We start from the raw sequence: 24,740 nt of genomic DNA, 5'->3' as shown, positions 1-24,740 counted from the left end.
TATTTCTTTTTTAGAGAGACGGGAGAGGGAGAAACAAAGGTAAAGAAACACTGATGTGGGAGAGAAACATCGATCGGTTGCCTCTTGCACCCCCTACTGGGGACCTGGCCCACAACCCAGGCTTGTGTCCTGACTGGGAATCAAACCTGCCTTTTGGTTCACAGGCCGGCACTCAATCCACTGAGCCACAACAGCCAGGGCCAAAAAGAACTTTATAAACCTCAGGGCAAAGAACTAAAACTGAAAATCTCTTACGAGTAATTTGACCCCTCCAACACTCTCCTCATGAGATGCTCATTCTAGCCCTGAAAGACACAGGACCTAAAAACCCTGAATCTCAAACACCCTTAAAGGACACACACCCTTCCAGATGCTATCCTTCCTTATCTCAAGCAAAATTTTCAAAAGCAGTAGCAGAAAGAACAGGAAAGGGGCAGGGAGGAAGGAAAAGGGACTGGGGGGGAAGAACACAAAGGGAAAGGCTCCCCTCCTCTTCCCTTCCAACACTGGCACCTCTCGTATTCTTGAACTTGCTACAGCGCCTGTGAAAAATAACTGATTTCACTTACACTGGAACCCAAATTCTCAGGGCAATAGAAACCACGTACCTTCATATACTTGAATGCCACATTAACAGGAATGCAACACGAGGAGGTACTATTTACTCATGAAGCAAATGGTACCAATATTAGAAATGTTACATTCTTACTCCTTCTTAAATCTGATCTTTGGATCTTAATATGACCCAAAGGGAAACAGGTGAGAAGGCAGCATCTTACTTGGGCTTGTCATTCCTGAAGTATGTTCATCTGCCCTTATGCATCATGTTCTCCCCTCCCTCCATTTTTTCCACATTGTGATGACTGGTGTCCCAAGTGGGAGAGAAAATTAAGCTAATAGCCAAAAGCAAGTGATATTTGTATGTGAGGCAAACACGTCTTTTTTTCACACTGAAGAACAGTATATAGTACAAAATTAGGGCTCTTTATTCAGACAATAGAATAAGGCACTGCAGAGTGGGAGGACTATGATGTCTCCATGGCAACAGAGAGTCTCATAAATTCCCGGCTTCTGTCAGGCAGCCTCTTCCTGGCTCAGGAGGAACACATTTTAACGTGACGAGAACAAAACCAGGCAGCCTGGCTGCAGGGTGGAAGGACGGCTGGGTGTCTGGTCTCTGCTCAGTCCTGGAAGTGCCTGGTGAGCGCATCCAGCAGCTCCTGCTTCCTCATGCCACCCTTCAGCCCGCACGCCCTGCACGCTTCCTTCAACATGGGCACGGTGAGCTTACCCAGCGTGCCCCTGCTGACATGGACCTTCAGTTCCTCTTCAGACAAATCCAACTTGGGTCTTTTGCTTCCAGAACCTCCATCATCTAGGGGGAAAGGTCAGGAGCGAGTGACTGGAAATGCTACCAGTGAGCGGCATCCCAGCTACCCTGCATAAGGCCCCCATAAGATCTGGCCTGCAGTCAGCCATTTTCCATAAAGCTGTGATACCCACTTAGAACACCAGGGAAAGATAGGTATCTTGATAAGGCAGCTTCATTTAAGCATAAAATCAAAACCAGATCAACCTAGGAGGGAGTTAAGAGTAGTCTGAGTCCTATCAGTTTCCCTGAAACTTGCTTACTTTATATGAGCAAGTCATTCATTCCTTCCCTCCTGCCTTCCTAAGGCATTTACAGAGCACCAGGTAAATACAAAGGCACCATGCTAGGGGATAAGAATGTGCAGGCTGTGTGAGAGACACAAGTACATCATGTCCTGCCCAGGTAGCTCAGTTGGTTGGAGCACACCACCCTAATAAACCAAGATTGCGAGTTTGATCCCTGGTCATGACACATACAAAACTCAACCAATGAATGCATAAATAAGTGGAACAACAAATCAGTGTCTCTCTCTTGCTCTCACCCTTCCTCTCTCTCTCTCTCTCTCTCTAAAATCAATAACAATAAAAAGTTTTAAAAGGTGGGGGAAAAAGTACATTGCTAGAGCACACACAAGTATGACAAGCAAAATGTCACACAGGACACTAAAGTCACTTCCTATGCAAAACGGGCAAAGTACCATGGCCACACCTACCCTTGCACAGCTCCACTGCCCTCATCGGTCTTTAAGGCAAGGTCCAAATTTGGCTTTACTCAACCAAAGAAAACCAGAAGGACTACAACCTAAGAACTATTCCCAAATGGTGAGGAACTCACAACAGGCTGTCCAGAAAACTGTTAAGTCATACATGGTACAGGACTTTGGATCCAGTGGTAAGAAAAATGACAGTCCTGGCTGGTGTGGCTCAGTGGACTGAGCACGGGCCTGAGAACTGGAAGGTCACCAGCTCGATTCCCGGTCAGGGCAGGTGCCTGGGTTGCAGGCCAGGCCCCCGTGGGACAGCTGATGGAGGGAACAACCGATCAGTGTTTCTTTCTCATATGGATGTTTTCTTTTCCTCCCTCCCTTCCCCTCTTTCTAAAAATAAAAAGTAAAATAAAAATCTTTAAGAAAAAGTACAGTCCCACAGGAAAAACAGGACAATCCAATAGAAAAAAAAGTTAAGGCCAAAAACTAGAAGTTCATAGAAAAAAAGAAATTCAAGAGAACTATATTTCACTCATAACTGGAGAATTACAAACCAAAACAGAATGTAATTTCCCTTTTAATATCTTTTGTGAATTTTTTTAAAGATTTTTAATTTATTTATCTTTAGAGGAGAAGGGAAGGAGAGAAGGAGAGAAACACCAATGCATGGTTGCCTCTCGTGAGTCCCCCGCTGGGAACCGGCCTGCAACCCAGGCACGTGCCCCGACCAGGAATCGAACTGCGATCATGTGGCTCGCAGGCCCGCGGTCAATCTACTGAGCTACACCGCCAGGGCTGAAATTTTTTAAAAATAGTAAATAAAGTACAGGATTGGTGAGCGTACAGAGAAATGCACCCATCCCTTCTTAGATAGGATATAAAAGTGATCGTATCACTTTTTCAGAGGCAAACTGGCAATTCTTGTCAGAACTTTAAATGTTTACACCTTGCCTGGCTGGTGTAGCTCAGTGGATTGAGCACGGGCCTGCGAACCAGAGGATCGCGGTTCGATTCCCAGTCAGGGCACATGCCTGGGTTGCAGGCAGGTTCCTTGCAGGCTAACTACCAGCAGGGGATGCACAAAAGGCAACCATACATTGATGTTTCTCTCCCTCTCTCCTTCCCCTCTAAAGATTAATAAATAAATAAAATATTTTTAAAAAATGTTTACACCTTGACCCAGCAATTCCCATGCAAAGAATTTATCCTTTGGCTCTGGCCCCACCAGTACATGATGGTGGTCCACGTACACTGCAGTGCACCCACCAGGAAAGATCTGGGTGAACACGCTACACAAATAAGGTAGACATATAACTGTGGATACAAATAACTCTCTAACATATACATTTTGAGTAACAAAATGACCTACAAACAACATGAATACTACTCCATTTATGCTGAAATTTATGTTTGTATATTTAAATACGTAGGCTTGTAGAGAAATTTCAGAAAGGGCATTACCCTCTGTGATAAGACCATAAAGACCAGTTTTCGAAAGAGCCCACGGACATCCACACCCAGCTCTCACCTTGTTTTTGCCTGGGAACTTTTCCCTCAGGATTGTAATCCGGGGGGTAGACCAGCTCCTTAAACTCATCCACAAGAGAACCCAGTCTTTTATCCATTTCTTTAACCTTAGGCACTAGAAAATCAAAACATGGGAAAAGTGGCCTGGTGAGTCATAATCCCTGGCTTCAGGTAAGCACCTAACAGGTTGGGGGAGGTTGGGGGCAGAGGGGTCCACAAGGAGACGGCTGACCTGGCCTGACCTGGCCGTGAGAACATCCAACAAAATTCTTTGGACATTTACCAAGTACCTTCTAACAACTGCATTAATGAGCTCATATTATAGCCAGGCACCCTTCTAAATGCTTTGTTAACCTAAGGAGGAGAACAGGTTAAATGACTTGCGTGAGGTCAAACAGCTGGGAAGTGGAGGAGTGGAAAACTGGGCTGGATTCTGGGGATTCAAACGAGTCTGTGCCCTCGTGAGGCTTACGGCTGAGTCAGGGGAAGCAGGTGGTCAAAACACTGGTGCACTACAGCTGGGCAATGCCACGGATGAGGGGCTGTACGGCACCCAGGGGAAGGTGGGCTGGGGTGGGGGTCGGGAGGACTTTCGGGAAACCTGATTGTTCTTCCTCAGGCAGATACTGTTCCAGGCAGGAAAAGGAATAGGGGTGAGAAACAGCAGGTAACATACAGCTTGAAAGCGGGATGAGGGGGGCAGGACCAGCAAGGAGGCTGGAAAGGCAAGCATAGCGAGGTCACAGAAACCTGGAGAGCTGCCCCGGAATGAACTCCTCATAAGAACAGTGTGGAAACACTGAAGGCGTATGAGCAGGGGAGCAGCACGATCAGATCTGCGTTTTGGAAAGGTGCCCTGACAGCTGCGTGGAGAATGAATGGAAGGCAGGTAAGACAGAAGGCGGAAGCACTGTGTAGGCAGTTGGGGGGAGGTGGGCGGGTCGGACTGTAACCGTGTAAAGTGACAGAGCGGACAGGACTTCCTAGTGGAATGAGGTGTGGGGGCAGGCAGGGGCGGGGGAGTGGCTGGGGTGCCAGGAGCATTCAAGACCAAGCAGTGCCTAGCTCACAGTTACACGGACTAACTGGGTGAGCACACAGGACAGTGCCTGGCACACAGCAAGCACTCAGTAAATGGTGTAGGTTTTGTTTTCTAAACTTTTACCATCATGCAGCCACGGGCAGCCCAGCTCAGAGGCAGACCTCAGAAGCCTGGCACTCTCTCCTCCTCCTCTCACTGCAGGACTAGCCGAGCCTGTTCCTGGGCAGGCTACGCTAGTCTGGACAACCTCACAGACAGAAGGGGGCTGGACAATGAGGTTAAGTCTAGAGAGGGTGCTAGGAAACGCATCCACGGGACTGTCCAGGGCGAGGTCAGTAAGAACAGTCCCACGACAGGGACTCCCCAGCTCGGTCACGGCCTTCTTACATGTTACATCTACCGCTTGCTCAGGCTCTGTCAAATCCAAAGCCAAGGCCTCCAGGTTCCTGAAGTGCTGCTGCAGTACTGGGTTCTCGAAGCTGTCACTTCTGGTAAAACAGTAATAATGATTAACGTAAATAAGTTTTAAAATAAAAACATAAACATTTAAAAAATGATAAAATTAAATAAACCCAACTCAGCCCAGGTCCAAGGTCAGCTAAGAAAAACACCCCAAATAAAAAGAGCTGGCGCCCTGGCTGGCACAGCTCAGTGGATTGAGTGCAGGCCTGTGAACCACACGATTGCGGTTCGATTCCCAGTCAGGGCACATGCCTGGGTTGCAGGCCGGTTCCCAGCTGGGGACTCATGAGAGGCAACCATACATTGATACTTCTCTCCCCCTCTCCTTCCCTTCCCCTCTAAAGATAAATAAATAAAATCTTAAAAAAAAAAAAAAAAGAGCTGGGAATCCTGTGTTTTGAATCAACCTCTTTCTCCAATTTTTCAATTGATTGTCTGGTGCTACAGATCCAAAAGCTAATTTAAAAGCAAACAAGAGCTGCCTTCCTGTTTGTCACTGGAAGCTCTGGGCAGAGACAGAAATGGAGGAGGCAGGGCTATGTAAGTACAGAGAAAAGACAAAGGAGAGATGATGGAAGACGAGGAGGTAACAGACCCAAGGATTGTTTCTTCCTGTACTCAATCGCAGCATGGGAGTAAAAAGAGAAAGAATCTAGAGTCAGAAAGATCTAGCTCTTTCCATCTGGATGAGTCTGCACAAGCTGCCTCGCTCTACTAAGCCTCAGTTTCTCCATCTGTAAAACAGGCATAAAGCCTACCTTTCAGGGTTCTCATGAAGAATAAGTGAGAGGATGTTAGAATTGTATCTAGCACAGTGCCTGGCACAGGACAGCATCTTAATGATGCTTTCACTTCCCAATAAAGGACCGAGGGGAAGGTATTTTCCCAGAGGTCGGTAGAGATAGGGAAATAGTCTAAAGACAAAGGAGAAGTGTGGAAAAAAAATGTTTGGTGTCTGTCACATTACGCAGGTTCTGCAAGATGGTCTATGTGTACATGAAAGGGAATGACTTGAAATATATTATCATCCTTTTAATCCTGTGACAATTCACATTGGATTTACTTACTTTTACTCACTGAGTGAATAAATTAAGGAAAAGGCCAACTAAGAATCCTCTCCTCACGGCTGCTTTTTTGAACTTGCTCAACTCACCTGGCTTTCTGAGTACAACCCAACAGGTCAACCAGCTGTAAGCACTCAGCACAATTCCTGTCTTCAGTACAGGCTAGGGCGAAGTAGGCTTACAGTTGTTTGTATGGAAAATAATACAACAATAAACTCTGTGTTTGCACAGTACTCACAACTATAAATCTACTTTGCCCCATCCGCATAATAAGAACTTCCAGTCTCTGGATTGCTTTTAAAAAATAATAATCCATCAATTAACTGATCTTGGCCTATGCTTAACTCGAATTTCCAACAAGAGTTCCAACTCAGGAGGCAGGTCCAGAAGGAAGCGGAGATTGACCCCCAACTCACCTGTACTTGAAGCGGAGCTTCTGAACAATGGCCTTCATCTTGTCTACCTGCTCTGTGTTGGCCACAACTTTTTCAGTAAAGGGCACCTTCCGCTTATCATCCGCATAGGGCAAGAAGATAAGATGGAAGCCTGAAGAAGGGAGAGATTTCTGAGATTTGACTTAACAAAAGGTTTTAGTGATTGAGTTGTCCTTTGTCCCTCAGCCCCAAATTCACCCTTCTACATCCTGTGATGCTGCATTCGCCTCGAAGACTCCCTCCAGACAGCGACCCCGAGGCAGGGGCACTCCTCTCCATACACTTCCTGTTCCTGTCACTGGGGCTCCAGCCCAGGCTCTTCGCCCGGTGGCAGCAGCTGGTTCCACCTCCAGCTTGTTTGATACACCAGGGCCAGTGGGGCAGTGCCCACTCCCTGGAAGACCAAGTCCCACCTCCACCACACACCGGGGGCCCTCTTCGGAGGCCCCTTTTATCCCTCACCCTCCACCACACGCTGAAAGGGAAGACATGAGGACACTCAGGCTGAACTCGTTCCAGCCATGGACTGGTTCTAAAGACTGAAAAATAAGGAGACTGGAACCAGCTGCTGCTGCCACCCTTGAAGGGCCCTTGCACACAATGCTGACAGCACGAAGCAACAGGGAGGAGCAAGGCCCCTCGCTCTCCTCTGGCCTGCAGTCTCCCCCAGCACCTGCTCTTCACAGAGTCAGCTCACAGAGGAGAACCTGGGTCTAGAGAGTCTCAGCCTCAGGGCACTGAAGGGTGAACTTGGAGCTGAACAATAGCTTTAAAAAACTGATATACAAAGCTATTCCTGAGCATTGTGATGACCAGGCTTAGAAATACAATATGTTCAAAGAGTTACTTTACAAAGTTAATATTTACTAGCATGGTTAAAGAAAAAGGAAGACCACCATCCACAGGCTACTCTGTGCTAGGCACTTGTATGTTTACTAGTGTATTTCAAATGTGAAACAACCTTAAAAGAAAGGTGTTCCAGAATTCTCATCTTTGCAGATAAGGAGTATAAATAGAAAGGTTAAATTATCTGCCCAAACTGGCCAGCTAACAAGTTGCAGAGATGGCCCTAAAATAAAAGAAAGCTTTCAGATACACAGCATAAGGCAAAGTCTGACTTCAAAACCCGTCTTTCCACTATAGCTCACTGCCCTGGTGCATACAGGAGATACACTGAACATGAAGCATGACAAGGGTGCCAAACAATGGCTTTTAGTGAGGACAGGCATCGGCAGTGAGAGCCCAGGAGCTTGTGTCAGTAACCTGCAAGCAGTCCGCTGAGCTGCCCACCCTCAGCCACAGGGCTGCCTCCTGTGCGTGGGTGTGATGCGCACCGTGCACTAGACTCGCCTGTGACACCTTCACATAGCAGTTCCCAGGCCCCATTCCTGGGGACTCCGGTACAGCAGGTCTGAGCTGGAATCCCACGAGTGATTCCAAAGCCTAAGCAAGGTTCAGGAACACTGAAAATATCTCCTTCACATACCTGGGGGAGTCACCTGAATTTTCTGGTCATCCAGCTCCTCTTCCTGTGGCATCAAGGCCACAAAATAAGGGGGGATATTCTGGCGGGGGATGTATCTGCACACTGCTATGACCTCCTTCTCCAGACACTTGGTCAGGAGAGCACTGAAGAGGGTTGAGCTCCCTGGAAAACAAACATCCGAGCGGTATACATCCTAAAGTGCCTCCTCCTTTCTTCCCTTTTAGCCCACGCTAGAAGCCTACAATTTTCCTTCCATTTTTTAAAAGGGCTTATGATACTTCAGTAGAAAGGAGTAAGAGATTGGATGTCTCAAATACTCAATTTAGGAGTGTGACTTATTAATGGCAGTTCACTTTTACTATCTTTAGGCTTAAACATAGGCCTCGGTTGCTAGTGAAAACCAATCCGGTCAGATCAGGGAGGTTCATTAGCTACACAGCACAATGCAGGTCTGAACAGCAAAAACACTTAATGGCTGAGTTCACATCATCTGCAATCGCCAACACTGGGGAAGAAGTTTTTTTGTTTTGTTTTCAAACTATGTGATGCCTCAAGTAAAGAATTCCACAGAAGTAAGTTTTTAAAATACTAATTTCCATATCCCCTCCTGGACACTCACAGCGCACACCAGTGTACTATAGGTCCTAAAGAAATCTCTCTCACTCAGTTCAGCCCCACCTTTCTGAACTTTATTCGAGCGTGAAACACTTTCAGAATACCCTGGTAACACACCCGGTACAGTTTCCAAGCAGCACCTATTCAGGAAACGCTGCTCAGCAAGTTGCCTTCTGTGCTGCTCATTCATTTCGCTTGGCTGGGCCACTCACCGTTCACCAGGGACTCCTCGGGGTACACGAACAGGGCAGGCCTCACGTAGTGGTGCCTCTTCAGCATTAACAGGGGCTTGAAACCAATGAGAACCAAACCTGGTTCATCAAACCGTTTTAGCTGTTCCGTCTCCTCCTTCTCTAGTATGATCTGACGACTCCCATAGACCTAAAGGCAGGGAACAAGGAGGGGCCACATAGACAGACCACTGGAGATATGAAATGGCTGCCATGTGACACTAGCAAGTTACAACTTGCTTTCTGCTAAGGGGCAGGAGTATGGCTCGCCAGGGCCATCGTCCCCCTCCCACCAGAAATTAACATTTACTGAGTGCCCAGCAGACCCTTCGCACCTATCATCCACTGTGCCTTCTGAAACGGTGGTTCGTGGTAGATGTTAAAAACTGTTTTAAGATAAGCGACCTGAGGCTCAGGGGTTGGTAACTTGTTCCAGGTTATACAACTGAACTGGGCGTTAAACCCAGATCTGTCTGGTACCAAAGGCCGTGCTCTTCAAGTATTTGTGCCTTCCCTCATCTACATATATGGAACGCTCATCCCTGACACACAAAGAATGCTCAAACCACATCTATTTAAAAAAGAGGAAAGAAAGAAAACCCACACCTACTCATTGAGAGGACCGGGTCAGGGAGTGCGCTGGGTCTGGGTCAGTGTGGGAGGCGGATGCACATACGCCAAAGGCACTATGTTTGAACTTCAGTGTTTGCCTTTTGATCCTAGATATGCGATTAGCGACAACGTAAAATTGGGGTTTTATGAAAAACAGAACCCTCAATGGTTTTTTTAAGGGACACTGAATCAAGAAAGAAACTCAGTGCCCTGGCTGATGTGGCTCAGTGGATTGAGCACCGGCCTGCAAACCGAAAGGTCACCAGTTCAATTACCGGTCAGGACACATGTCTGGGTTGTGGGCCAGGTCTCTAGTTGGGGGCGTGCCAGGGGCAACTGATCAATATACACATTGATGTTTCTCTCCCTCTCTTTCTCCGTCCCTTCCCCTCTCTCTAAAAGTAAACGAATGAAATCCTTTAAAAAAGAAAAAGAAAAAAGAAAGAAATTCAGTGACTAGAAAAGCTTCCTATTGTAAACGAATAAGGAAAACTAATTATTTCCAATATGGAAAAGGAAATTTCTCCTTTCCTCTCTTTCAGAAAGCAGGGCAGAACACTGTGGCTTGAAATTTGTGCTCCAAAAAATATCTCACACACTTCGATTTTCTCCTGCACTTTGCATAATCAAAAAGGAAGAATGATTCATTTTATTTTAATTTCAGATATCGAACTCTACTACAGATTGAACAAAGGTGAGGGGATAAGGAAAGATAACATTCTACATTCAAAGTTGATCTTTCAGATTAAGAAAGGCGTATGTGTATTATTTCAAAGCACAAGAAAAATCTAATTAGTTTGGCCAAACAAAAAAATTCCCTCCCTAAAAAAAAAATTGCACTTGACACGTAATACACTTTCCCTAGCTCCGAGTCTCCCTGGTTAACTGTAAGCACTTTCTGCTGTTGTACCTGGGCGAGAAACGAGACTGTAAGACGCAGAGTAGCCTGTGCTGAGTGATCAGGGGCAGAAGTTTCACTGACATCGCTTTCAAACATTGGCTCTACCCACCTCCCCAGCTCTCAAGGTACCACTGATCTAGATGCCACAGTTCCAAAGTTTCAACAGCTTGGCTAGAAAGATGCGCACATGAAGGTTACCTGGTTAGGCTGATAAATGTCTCCCCTCCCTGTTAACCCTTCAGTGGGACAAAATTCAGTAAGTAGGCAGGCTTACCCGAGACCTCTTGGTGTCGCTTGGCAGAAGCAAACTGCCTGTATTTACATTAAATGTCCGTGTCTTGGTTTTCACCGGCTCGTTTGTCTCCCGATAAAGCCTGATTGGAGGAGGTTTGACAGCCTTCTGGACTGTATTATAAATGCCAACAGAGAGCGCTATATCTTTGTTAAGCTTAAATTTCAACCTGGAGGAGAGAAAAGTGAAAAAGCATAGACTGAAAGATAATACTTCCCTACCTAAAATTCCCCCATGGCACCCAAGCCTTAATTTGCTTCAATCTCTGTTACAATCCCAAACAAGCTTTTAGAGTATACATTTAATTCATTTTAATAATATAATGAAGTTTGCTGTAATACTATCTCAGGGTCTACTCCACAAAAATTAGCTCCAGGATATATTCACTATGTAAAATAATAATAAGGAAAATACTATAATAAAAATAATGATTTTTTAAATTGAGCCCAACACTATTTCAATCCCTTTATAGCTATTCACTCACTTATTCGTCATAATAACCATGGAAGTGCTGTATTGATTATCTGTTGTTCCTGCCTGTCTCATACCCCTTCTCCCTTCCTTCAACAACAAAACCCCAATTTTTCTGTGGATCACCCCTCCGCCACTGCAGTTTGGGGGGAGTGCTAATCAAAGTGCTACGCTCTTCCCTGGCCAAGAGGTGAGCATAACCGGTCCAGGCTCAGGCCAGTGGACCTATTCTCTTTGGAGTCTGGGTCATGGTCAGAGGGGTGCTTTCTGACAGTGGCACCCTGAAGACACTGTCATTAATTCTTGCTGTCTAGATTCTTGGGTCCACTCTGGTTCCTAGACTATCTACCCTGTTCAGAATTTTGCTTGATTATACTGAAATTGGTCAAGAGTCAGTTTCTATTGCTTGCCAACCATAAACCTTATTATTGTCCTTTCTACAGATGAAAACACCGAAGCTCAGAGATGTTATATAACTTGTTTAAGGGCAAACAACATAAAAACTGGTGTTCAAACTCTGGTATGTCTGATTCAAAACTCATGTACTGCCCTGGCTGGTGTAGCTCAGTGGACTGACTGCAGGCCTGTGAACCGAACAACCGTGGTTCGATTCCCAGTCAGGGCACATGTCTGGGTTGCAGGCCAGTTCCCAGCGGGGGACGCACAAGAGGCAACCATGCATTGGTGTTTCTCTCCCTCTCTCCCTCCCTTTTTCCCTCTAAAGATAAATAAATAAAATATTTTTAAAAAACTCATGTATTTATCTATTGTGGCATATTGCTCCAGAATATTTATACCAACATCTTAAGAAGCAATAGGGCCTCTACAAAATGTAGTGTTGTTTTTTAAAATATTTTATTTACTTATTTTCAGATAGAGGGGAAGGGAGAAACAGAGGGAGAGAAATACTGATGTGCAAGGGAAACATCAGTTGGTTGCCTCTCACATGCTCCCAACTGGGGACTGGGCCCACAACCCAGGCACGTGTCCTGACTGGGAATTGAACCGGTGACCTTTCAGTTCACAGGCCAGCATTCAATCCACTGAGCCACACCAGCCAGGGTGAAAATGTGTTCTACGGTAATCACAATGTGCAAAATATTTACAAAATGATATTGTAAAAAACAGCACAACACAAAAATAACCCATGTCATGCCTTTTTTTCAAGCACACATGGAACATTTCTCTAGGACAGACCATACGCCAGAGCACAAAACAAGTCTAAATGCATCCAAAAAGACTGAAATCATACAAAGTATGTTCTTTAACCACAATAGGAAGAATTCTGGAAAAACCTCAAATGTTTGGAGATTAAACAATATACTTCTAAATAACCCAGGAGTTCAAAAAAGAAATCACAAGGAAAATTTAAATTGTTTTGAAAATACAACATATCAAAAGGTCTAAGATGAAGCTAAAATCAAGTGTTTACAGGGAAATTTATGGCTTTAAACACCTTTACCAAAAAGAAGAAAAGTGTCAGATTAATAACCCGATCTTTACTGTTGTGGAATGTTTAGGAACAAGTATTGACTTTAAAGAAGAGAACACTTTAAACAAGTTACAACTAGTTCAAAGGTATATTGGTTCACACAGTGGGAAGAACGCCATTTGAAGACAGAGTCCTGCCTAGAAATGCTGGCTCCTGGAACAAGCACCTAATGTGTCTCCGGATCGATCTGACATTGCTCGATGCGGCCCCCAGGTCAGTACTAGTAACAGACGGCATTACTAACAACGCCAACCGTTCGGTGGCTTCCTATTTTTAATTGTTCTGGCTGACTCAGTTAAACTCAGTTGTCTAAAGGCTGCTGAGGGACAGCTGAGAATAAATGTAACCAACGAAAAACTACATAATCTTCTAAAGTAATTTAAAAAAATTGCTGTATCCTGGAGAAAAGCACTGGCCAATGTGGTCCACTATGACTGTAGCCTTCAAGTGACCTTTGAAATAGAAATTTGGGTTCTATTTCTAACCCCAAATAGCAAATCCAATACTCCCTCCCACCTAGTCTTAAATGTTCATATTTATAAACTAAGGTAACTTTTGACCTTGAAAATGTTATAAGTCTAAGATAATCCCCAGTTATAGGACAGCATCACAGTTTATAACACCGTGGTATACGTCATAACCTGCCAGGAAAGATGTGGAAGCCCACAGTGCAAAACAAGTTGCTTAATACGTTTAACTTCATTTGAAATGTCTTTAATGTTATTAATGGGTAGGTTTCAACCCACTTGAAAGGGCAGTCATTACAGATTAAATAAGTTAATTAATATGTTCACAAAGAACTTAGGGCAGTGCCTGGGACACAATAACCATAAAGTAAATTTACTATTTGATTATAGCAAGAACAAGTGCAATAATGTTCTAGGTCTTCAGCCTAAGGCATTATTAGTTCTCAAACAGCTCCAATGTATTATTACTCACATCAAGGAGCCTATAGTGACTCTTCCCCAGAATAGTTAGAATCACCACCATTCATGAACAACCACTACGTGCCAAGCACTGTGCCGACTTTACTCCATTTAAGCACCACAGCAATCCTGTAAGGAGCTATCAGTTTTGCTCCCGTTTTACCGAGGTTCAGAAAGTTACATGCCGTACCTCAGGCCACAGAGCAGACGGGCCAGAACAAGAGTCCAAGCCACCTGCCTCAGTTTTAGGCTCCCTGCCACCCAGACCAAAATGTGTAATTTCCACATTGTCACAGGAATAACATGTCACCATTTCAGGCAGGGAGCAGAGGTAACAGGGTGCTTGTCTGAGGAAAGAGCAACAGTTCCGAAAGGAAAGGAAGGCAGTAACACAACGACCGCGGCGGTGAGCTGGGCAGTGGTTTCCCGATGACAGAGTCACGGGTCTTCTAGTGGAATACCAGCCATCACTTAAAAAGTGCTCCAAACCCACCAATGGTCACATTCCCCTAAGTTGAGGAAACCGTCTAAAATGGAAACCTGGTACTCTTTAGAAAGAAACGTTGAGGAGCCCCCAGGACCCAATGCCAGAGCTCTCCAAAAGAAGATAAATCTAATCATCTGGTTCCTATCGGACTCGGGCTTATAAGAAATCAGAATAACGTAATTTTGGCAACAATAATAACTACCACTTATGGAGTTTTTGCTCTATACCAGGTACTACTGCTATTCCCCATTTACAGAGAAGCAGACAATAAACTAGTGAGTGCAACTGAGGATACTGTTTGCCCCCAGAAAGTGGGGGCTGTGTTACTTTGAAGAAATATACCAGCTCTTTCCGGGGAGGAGAAGCGCATAACTGGTGCTGTCCTGAAATCCAGCGAGTCTTGCGGAGGAGCACAGTGAAGCAGAAGCACAGTCCAGAGTCAGGCCGCCAGGTCAGAGCCGTGCACTGCTGTGCTTTTTCCTGTATTTCCTTTTTATTGTGGTGGTGCTGGTTTTTTTTCTAATGTACTGATCTTAGAGAGAGAGAAACATCACCGTGTTGTCCTACACATTTATGCATTGAGTGGTTGATTCTTGTATGTGCCCTGATTAGGGACTGAACCTGGAAGCTCGGCCTATCAGGACGACGCTCCAACCAGCTACCTGGCCAGGGCCATGCACTATTCACGACCAGTTAGGAGACTCGTGGGCAGCTGGCCCAGGCTCAGTGCCCACCTGACAAGCGCACGCTTCTTGGTCTCCCTGGCGCGGACCCTCCTCAGCAGGTCTTCTAGCTTGCTCGACTCCTGGAAGTGGACCTGGAGGTCCTCATCCTCTGCTACACTGATGACATCTCTGTAGAATAAGGATGTGTCAAAGCCCCCAGGTTTCTTCAGGTGCATCAAGTCAACAAAAATACCTGGGGTGAGGACAGATAAAAGTGAGGGGAAACAATTTCCAGCAATAATTTTTTTCAGTTAAGCTCAAATGTGCTTCTTAAAGCTCCCAAAGAACTACACTGATTATTAACATATCAGGAATTAGAGAAAATGGCTACGGGAATCAGCTACTATAATGACTTCAGATAACGTGTTCAAATAACCACCATTCACAGTAGCATTAAAATCAAGAAAATCCTGCTCTAGGAGAGCCCTTCGGACTACCATCGGCCTGGCCATTTTCACTGGGGATGTTACACAGGTATCTCCTCTGGCTTCACTTTATTCTTTAATTTTACTCTGAATGGTGAAAAGGAAATGTTTGACATCAACTGTAAAGAGGCAATGGCATTAAGTGCCAATTTAAAAGAACTGTGAAAATGCCAACCTGTGTCACGGAGATCCCCAGCTTTGGTCCTGGCCCGACTGGCTTTGGCACTGTCATTGCCATGGGGGTCATCTTCATTGGTGAAGAGCATGATCCTCTTATGGCTCATCTTGACCTGGACATCGCTGAAGAGGTTGGCACAGACCCACAGCACTTCACTTAGTGAGTAGTCACATCCATAGCCAATCTGGTCTTGGAAATGTTTCTGCCCCTGCTGCCCCTTAAACTGCGCAAGCTCCAACACTCGTTTAGCACCTGATCAGAGACAGGGAGTCAAATGGGCAGAGAAGTCAGAGCAGTGGCCGTGGATGCCTTTACAAGGGCAGCGGAAGAGCCTAAGGTCCCGTCCTCACCCCAGAGCTGTTCAACCTCTACAGCGTAAGTCCACCTCCCAGTAAGAACCCCCTAGCGTAGGAAGCATACTCTTAGTCAAGGTGTCATCTGCTCCTGTCTCCTCATCTCTGTTCAGAACCATAACCTTCTCATTTAAAGGAAAAGATCATCTTAGCCCTGACCAGCATGGCTCAGTTTCGCGTCATCCTGAAAAGTGAAAGGTTCGATTCCCAGTCAGGCCACATGCCTGAATTGCAGGCCAGGTCCCCAGGTTGGGGTGTGCGAGAGGCAACTGACCAATGTTTCTCTTACATACTGATGTTTCCCTCCCTTGCTTTCTCTCTTCCAATTCCCTCTCTAAAAATAAATAAATAAAATCTTTAAGAAAAATCAAAATGGTCCTGGCTAGTGTAGCTCAGTGGATTGAGAGCGGGCCTGCGAACCAAAGGTTTACGGTTCAATTCCCAGTCAGGGCCCATGCCTGAGTTGCAGGCCAGTTCCCAGCAGGGGACACATGAGAGACAACCATAATTTATATTTCTCTCTCTCTCTCCTTCCCTTCCTCTCTAAAAGATATATAAATAAAATCTTTTTTAAAAAAGTTAATCTTAGAATGCTACCGACCTGGATTATCCAACTCCTGTAAGACATAAATATTTTTGAAATTCACTGAGTTTCTGTCCTTCTCAGTGCCATAGAACACCACTGCCAAGAGATCTCGATCACTGCTTATGATTTTATTGGTGTACACACTCTGGATACACTGGAAAAATAAGAACAAGAATTCAATTAATGTCTATTCACCACTAAACAAACTCTCCAAGTGCCTGGCACATAATAGGTGCTTGATATACACTCGCTGAATGTGTACATGGATTAGAACAAGCTATGACCTTTGCCTTCAGGAAATTCATAAATCAGTGAGAGTGATGGACATATATATTGCACTGAATTAAGAAACTGTAAATTTAATTGAAAACAATGAAAGAGAACTTCCCCAATCTGGTGAAGGAAACAGACTTCCAGAAAGTCCAGGAAGCTCAAAGAGTCCCAAAGAACTTGGACTCACCAAGCACACACCAAGGTACAACATCATTACATCAGCCAAGATTAAAGATAAGAAGAGAATCTTAAAAGCAGCAGGAGAAAAAGGAGGTAGTTATTTACAAAGGAGTTCCCATAAGACTATCAGCTGATTTCTAAAAAAAAAAATTTTAAAAACCCTTATAGGCAAGAAGTATTCTAAGTCATGAAGGCCAAGGACCTACATCCAAGATTACTCTATCCAGCAAAGCTATCAGTTAGAATGGAAGGGCAGAAAAAGTGCTTCCCAGATAAGGTCAAGTTAAAGAAATTCATCACCAGCAAGCCCTTATTATATGAAATGTTAAAGAGACTTATCTAAGAAAAAGAAGATGATCAAAAATTCGAACAGTAAAATGACAACAAACTCCTAACTATCAATAATTGAATCTAAAACAAAAACAAACTAAGTAAACAGCTAGAAGGGGAACAGAATCACAGAAATGGAGATCACATGGAGGGCTATCAGCGGGGAGGGGGAGGTGGGGAGATGGGGGGAAAGATACAGGGAATAAGAAACATAAATGATAGGTACAAAATAGAGAGGAGGAGGTTATGAATAGTATAGGAAGTGGAGAAGCCAAAGAACTCACATGTACAAGCCACGGACATGAACTAAGGGGCAGGGGAACGGGAGTGGGGAATGTTGGAGGGAGGAGGGTGCAGGATGGAGGGGGATAAAGTGGAGAAAAAAATGGGACAACTGAAATAGCATAATCAACAAAATATACTTAAAAATATAGAAAATGCAGTGGTAGTTAACAAATTCACAATGTTATGTAATGACTACCTTTATCTAGTTCCAAAATCTTTCCCCACCCCAAAAGCAAACTCCATACCCATTAAGCTATTGCTCCCCATACCTCCCTCTCCTTTGCCCCTAGGAGCCACCAATCTATAAATGATCAATTCTCTATTTCATATAAATGTTATCACGTGTGACCATTTGTCTGGCTTCTTTCACTCAATATAGTTTTCAAGGTTCAGTCACTGTGTGGCATGTATCAGCACTTCATTTCTTTTTGGGTATGTCTGAGTAACGTTCCAGCTGTAGGTATAAACATTCTGTTTATCCATTCAAAATGTTTGGTAATAAGACAAGAGGTGGTGTTTACACAACACTGTGAATGACTAAATATCTTTGAACTGTATACTTTAAAATGGTTAATTTTGTTATGTGAATTACACCTCAATTTAAAAAACTAAACTATTTAATCCTCGCAGCAATTTGATGGGCAAGATACTCTTCTTCCCATTTAACAGGTTAAGAAAACAGACACCAAGAGATTGAACTACTCTTCTAACATCAGACAGTTTTTTTAAAATATTTTATTTATTTTTTAGAAAGAGGGGAAGGGAGGAAGAAAGAGAAGGAGAGAAACATCAACATGTGGTTGTCTCTCATGTACCCCATACTGGGGACCTGGCCTGCAACCCAGGCATGTGCCCTGACTGGGAATCGAACCAGCGATCCTCTGCTTCGCAGTTCAGTGCTCAATCCACTGAGCCACGCCAGCCAGGGCACATAACATTAGACAGTTTATAAGTGGCAGAATCAGGATATGATTTTTATTCTGCTGGGTGTATACTCGGGAGGAGTAATGCAGATGGTAATTCTATGCTGAACTCTGGGGAACTACCAAACCCTTTTTCCACAGCAGGTGACCCATTTCACATTCCCACCAGCAATGTATGAGGTTTCCAATTGTTCTACACCCATCTTATTTTCCTTTTTTAAAAAAAATTACAGCCATCCTAGCAGATGTGATACCTTATTGTGGTTTGATTTGCTTTTCTCTAATGACTAAAGATGTTGAGAATATCCTGTGCTTGTTGACCAATTTGTGTATTTTTAGAGACATGTATATTCAAATCCTGTGCCCATTTTTTAATTTTTTTTAAAGATTTATTTAATATTTTTTAAATATATTTTATTGATTATACCATTACAGTTGTTCTATTCCCCCCCTTCATTCCCCTCCACCCACACACTCCCTCCCCCACCATTTTCCCCCCCTTAGTTTATAACCACGTGTCTCAAGTTCTCTAGATTCTATATTTCCCCCACTATTCTTGCCCTCCCCCCTATTTTCTACCTACTGTCTATGATATTTTCTGTACCTTCTCCCCCCTTCTCCTCCTTCTTCTCCCCTGTTGCTAACCCTCCATGTGTTCTTCATTTCTATGGTTCCACTCCTGATCTAGCTGTCCTCTTAGTTTGCTTTTGTTTTTGGTGTGGTTGTTAATAACTGTGTGTTTGCTGTCCTTTCACTGTTCATATTTTTCATCTTCTTTTTCTTATATAAGTCCCTTTAGCATTTCATATAATAAGGGCTTGGTGATGATGAACTCCTTGAACTTGACCTTATCTGAGAAGCACTTTATCTGTCCTTCCATTCTAAATGAAAGTTTTGCTGGATAAAGCAATCTTGGCTGTAGGTCTTTGGATTTCATGACTTGGAATACTTCTTTCCAGCCCCTTCTTGCCTGTAAGGTCTCTTTTGAGAAATCCGCTGACAGTCTGATGGGTACTCCTTTGTAGGTGACTGTCCCCTTATCCCTTGCTGCTTCTAGGATTCTCTCCTTCATTTTAGTCTTGGCTAATGTAATTATGATGTGCCTTGGTGTGTTCCTTCTTGGGTCCAACTTCTTTGGCACTCTCTGAGCTTCCTGGATTTCCTGGAAGTCTATTTCCTTTGCCAGACTGGGGAAGTTCTCCTTTATTATTTGTTCAAATAAGTTTTCTACTCGTGGCTGTTTCTTTCCCCCATCTGGTACCCCTATAATCCGGATGTTGGAATGTTTAAAGATGTCCTGGAGGTTCCTAAGCCTCTCCTCATTTTGTTGAATTCTCATTTCTTCATTCCTTTCTGGTTGGATGTTTCATTCTTCCTTCTGGTCCATTCCATTCATTTGAGTCCCAGTTTCCTTTCCATCGCTATTGGTTTCCTGGACATCTCCCTTCATTTCAATTAGTTTAGCCTTCATATGTTCCTCTAATTTGTGACTGTACTCTACCAATTCTGTGAGCATCCTGATAAATAGTGTCTTAAATTGGGCTTCTGAGAGGCTGACAATCTGTTGGTCGCTTAGAGTTATGGGCTCTGGGACTTTGAGTTCTCCTTGCACCATCTTTTGGGCTGTTCATGCCTGTTAAGTAGCAGGATCGGAGCCCTAGGTGTTCACCAGAGCAGGGCAACTCAGTTGCTGGGTTGTGACGCTGTATGTGGGGGTGGGGTCAAAGAGGAGCAATGGCGTCCCATCTGCCGCCTCCCGCCGCCACAGGTGCTGCAGCTGCCACTGTCACCGGGACCCACGCGTTTCGTTCCACTGCACGTGAGTGTACCATCACCGTCAGCCCTCCACCACTGGGTTTGCCCCCTGTGGCCTGCTCGGTCCATCTCACTGTGCGAGAATGTGCGACTGCGGTCAGTCTGCCCCACACCCTGACTGGGTCTGGGCTACCTGCAAGGCCCTGGATCTTTCCTGCCCGACCCTGCTCCGCTGCTGGCTCCGCCCCTCTTCCCGTCCCAGTGGAACGGTTAGTTGTTGTCAGACTTCCGTAAAATTCAATTTTCTGTTCTTTGGCTGTGTCTTTGTTCTCCAAACCTTTGTTGTATTCAAACTTGGTTGTGGGAGAAGGCACAGTGTTTCCACCTATGCCTCCATCTTGGCGGAAGTCCCCTGTGCCCATTTTTAAACTGGGTTTTGTCACTTTGTTGTCATAGTCTTGTTCAATCACAGATAGCACTTCCAACTATCATTCACAATAGAACTCACTTCCAACTGTAATTGCGGGAACTTCCCTTCTTCTGCCGCGCTCCCAGCTCCACAGCAGGAGCAGCCCACTTCCACCACCAGGATGAATGCTGAGGGTAGGAGCAACATACTCCTAGGGGCCAGAGTTCAAACTCAGAAGAAACCGGGCCTGTTCTCCAACACGGCTACTCTTCTTCAGCTGGAAGTTAAGACAGCCATCCCAGGAGGCTAACCACCATTTATCACCCACCAACAAAATTTTCAGAGTCCATACTTTTGCAAGTGGCATTAATACTTCATGGTCTTTGTTTGTTTTAAATAAAAAGGTAATCTTACCTGAATGCTTATGTCAAAAGGAGTCCATTCATCTTCATCTTCTGATTTAATAAACATGGCCTTCGAAGCATCAACCAGAAAAATCAAACTGTCTCTCCCCGAATATGTATATTCTCCTACATGGGGAAAAAACGGAAGAAAACCTCTGCCCCTATATTCATATTTATGTTTATTATTTTTAATAAAATGGAGAAAAGCCCATTAAATAAAACTATAACCTGATGAATTATCAGGTGAACACCCTTAAAACCACCACCCACATTAAATCTTGCCACTCAACCCAGAAGCCCCTGCTGTGCGCCTTCTCCCAATTACAACGCACACCATCCTCCCAAGAGTAACCACCACCCTGAGTCCACTTCCTTTTTTCAAAATAGTTTTCTCATCCAAACGAACACTCCTAACACTTTCTTGCCTTGTTTTCTATCTTTACCCAAGAACATGCTTATTGATTACGGAGAGAGGGGGAGGGAGGGAGAAAAAGGAGAGAAACACTGATGTGAGAGAGAGACATCTATCAGTTGTCTCTCCCACTTGCCCCAACTGGGGACCAAACCTGCAACCTATGCATGTGCTGTGACCGGAAATTGAACCTATGACCTTTCAGTTTATGGGACAACACTCCAACCGAGCCACACCAGCCAGGGCAACACTAGTTTTGATTTTTTAAAAATGTTTTTCAAGTCTTTTAGTCTATAGATAACCCTCTCCGTCTTGTCCTTCAAAATAAGCTTATTTGGCCCTGGCTGGTGTAGCTCAGTGGTTGAGCGCGGGCCTGCGAACCACACGATCGCGGTTCGATTCCCAGTCAGGGCACGTGCCTGGGTTGCAGGCCAATTCCCGGTTCCTGGCAGGAGATGCATGAGAGACAACCATACATTGATATTTCTCTCTCTCTCTCTCCTTCCCTTCCCCTCTAAGATAAATAAAATCTTTAAAAAAAATAAGCTTATTTGTTGAAGAACCAGGATACTGTGCCATATGCAGTTTCCCATCTTCGATATTTTGCTGCAGCATCCTTTTCGTGTTGATGAACAGAGTCCTTTATCTTTCCTATTAAGGACCCAGAAAGGCTTCATCGGATTCAGGTTTTCTTTTCTTGGCATGACTACATCATGAATGATGTATTTTTCATATTCAGTTGTCTTCCTTTTTTTTTAATGATTTAAAAAAATATTTTATTTCTTTACTTTTGGAGAGAGGGGAAGGAAGAGAGAAAGAGGGAGAAAACATTGATGGGGACCTGGCCTACAATCCAGGCATGTGCCCTGACTGGGATTTCAACCAGTGACCTTTTGGTTCACAGGCCAAGGCTCAATCCATTAAGCCACACCAGCCAGGGTTGGTTGTCTCCCTTTCTGATACTGCTGCTTAATAAAACAAATTTAATTACCTATCTTTTATTAAAACAATATAACCATACGTGTCAAAAGCCTTAAACAAAATTCTACCTTGACCCAGGGAATCCTATGGCTTAAAAATCTTCTTAAGAAAGTAAGATATGAAAAAATCCATATACAAAATTTTTCACAATGTTATTTATTAAAGTAAGACATTGACACCCCAACCAGTGTGGCTCAGTTGGTTGGGCATTGTTTAGGAAAATGAAAGGCTGCCATTCATATCCAGTCAGGGTACAGGCCTAGAGAGCAGGATTAGTCCCCAGTTGGGGTGCAGATGAGGCAACCAATGGATGTTTTTCTCTCACATCAATGTTTCTCTCCCTCTTCGTCTCCTTCCTTTCCTCCTCTCTAAAAATAAATAAATGTAATCTAAAGATAATAATAATAAAATAAAGTAAGAACTTGAAAATAACGTATAAATGGCTCTGGCTGGGTAGCTCAGTCGTGTAGAGCATTGTCCTGATATGCCAAGGTTGTGGGTTCGACTGCCCCCACCCCCGCAGGGTACATACAAGAATCAATCAATGAATGCATAAATAAGTGGAATAACAATCAATGTTTCTCTCTCTAAAATCAATTAAAATTTTAAAAAATATATCCAACAGGAAGCAGAATTATAATAAATTTAAAATGAGTTATAGAGATTATATTTATGTACTTACATGGGGGAAAAGATATATCTATGATAAATAAGGAAAAAGGCAGAATATAAAATTATGTATGTGTTTAAAATCCCTCTTGTCAGAAGACTGGTATAAATTAAAATTTTAAGTGTATATATACTATAATTACCACTATATAAAAGAATCAGATACAAAGATGTATGTAGTTAGGAAATATGTGGAATGAAATTGTGTTGGGGTGGCAGATTATATAGATTATAGTAAGCTTCCTCTATTTTCAATATTTCCTATATGTTTCCCCATTTTAATAAAAACATTTTCAAGTTGTCTACCCAGGACTTAAATTAACCAGTATGTAGCATAGCTCTAGCCCTTATTTCTCTTCCTTTGTCCTATGTGTTACTGTGTTGGCCGAACATATACTCCCCACATGGAGGTTATGGTGAGGGAATGACACTTGTAACTGTTGCTAATGTCTACTCTTTGGTGGCTGCGATTATTGTTAGGTGAAGGTATTTTTATACTGAGGTCCTAAAATGAGTAAAACTACTTTTCTGAGTGAGGAAGAGGCTTACCTGTGTCATGTAAGGTGACAAAAAGATACCACTGTTCAGGGTCATTTATTAGAACTCTACAGGTAGCAATGTACCAGTGTCCAGCAAAAGTTTAAGGCTAGAAATGTCCCACAGATTAGAGGAGACATGAATAAAAAAACCTACGGTAACTCTGTAAAGTTCAAAGGGAAAAAGGTATTTGAGGTATTATCTGGGGAGAGAAGGGTAGGCCCTTAGACAGCCAAGGACAACCGGCAGAGACAGGCAGGGGATGTTTTCCACACACAGAACAGTACAGTTAAAGTCACCGACCACCTGCTTCAAGGCCCTCCTCTTGTTCTTCTTCTTCTTCGCCCTCGTTTTTGTAATAAGACTCCCACTCTGACATGTTGGTAACTGCTCGCTAGGTGAAAGAGAGTTAAAATCAGTAACAAGCAAAGCTGAATCTAAAAACATCCATTCCTTTGAGGCCCGTCCTAAGGGCTCATGGTGAGTCCGAGCAAGGGCTATGAGGGATCCTGCCACCTAGGGAGCTTGCGGTAATTTGAGACCCAAAGGAAAATGGGCCTGGAGGTCATTCCAGCAGCCCCGCCTTAGCTACCCCTTAAAGATGATCCAGGACCCGTGGTGGGTGGCCCAAGGGGCCCAGGGTGGCCGCTCTGATTGATGTGGAGGTCCATTCCACCTTTGGCACCGTCTGGACTTGAGGGATTCCGGTTCCTGACACTCCGTCCTCTAGCGGACCTATGTGTCCTCATCCCGCCCCTCAACTAGTCAGGCGGGGTCTCCAAGGCCGGGTGAGAACTATCCCGGGAGGAAGAAAGGGGACCCAGAGGCTGCCTCTACCCTTGGACCACACACTCACGACTGAGGGAGCCCTGCAGCAAAGTTAGGGGGACGCGCCAGACCGAGCAGCGAAGGAGGGTCAGGCCAGCCCACAGTGGCCAGCAACACACACACAATCCAGACAGTTTCGGCCTACCTCCCGCGGAGGGGAAAGATCAATTTGGACTGAAAGTGGGGTGCCTCGCACGCACAGAGTCCAGTTCTCTCTCCCACTCAACGCCCTACGTCACCACGCAAAACGCGCACTTTTCCAGCTTTTCCTGTCGGCTGACACACCCACTCCCCCAACCAGCTCGCAGTACAAGGCCTCAATACCACCCACTCCGCAAAAGCTCCGCCCCTCCTGTGAAACCCCGCCC

General features: G+C 44.4%; 1 protein-coding gene across 5 annotated transcripts in view; it reads right to left on the bottom strand.

Moving 5' to 3' along the window:
* Positions 1–963: 963 nt before the first annotated feature.
* Positions 964–24,740, bottom strand: part of XRCC6 (X-ray repair cross complementing 6) — a 50,040-nt gene continuing 26,263 nt past the window's right edge. For 2 of the 5 annotated variants that reach the window (XM_037068410.1, XM_037068409.1), the window contains exons 2-13: positions 23,848–23,938; positions 20,956–21,071; positions 16,402–16,540; positions 15,445–15,699; positions 14,854–15,037; positions 10,726–10,912; positions 8,921–9,089; positions 8,094–8,255; positions 6,590–6,719; positions 5,035–5,135; positions 3,607–3,720; positions 964–1,375 (exon numbers count right to left, since the gene is read on the bottom strand). In XM_037068410.1, the coding sequence (XP_036924305.1) occupies positions 1,182–1,375; positions 3,607–3,720; positions 5,035–5,135; positions 6,590–6,719; positions 8,094–8,255; positions 8,921–9,089; positions 10,726–10,912; positions 14,854–15,037; positions 15,445–15,699; positions 16,402–16,540; positions 20,956–21,071; positions 23,848–23,923 (1,827 nt within the window). In that variant the 5' untranslated portion in view covers positions 23,924–23,938 and the 3' untranslated portion in view covers positions 964–1,181. Of the gene's footprint in view, positions 1,376–3,606; positions 3,721–5,034; positions 5,136–6,589; positions 6,720–8,093; positions 8,256–8,920; positions 9,090–10,725; positions 10,913–14,853; positions 15,038–15,444; positions 15,700–16,401; positions 16,541–20,955; positions 21,072–23,847; positions 23,939–24,517; positions 24,690–24,740 lie in introns of those variants that run through there. The other 3 variants (XM_037068407.1, XM_037068411.1, XM_037068408.1) reach the window with 3 other exon arrangements.

The sequence above is a fragment of the Sturnira hondurensis genome, unplaced genomic scaffold (assembly GCF_014824575.4).
Source record: "Sturnira hondurensis isolate 20B ecotype Veracruz unplaced genomic scaffold, ASM1482457v3 Scaffold0017436, whole genome shotgun sequence".
Lineage (NCBI taxonomy): Eukaryota > Metazoa > Chordata > Mammalia > Chiroptera > Phyllostomidae > Sturnira > Sturnira hondurensis.
The sequence above is the reverse complement of the archived record's forward strand: the minus strand, read 5'-3'. Positions and strand labels throughout refer to the sequence as shown.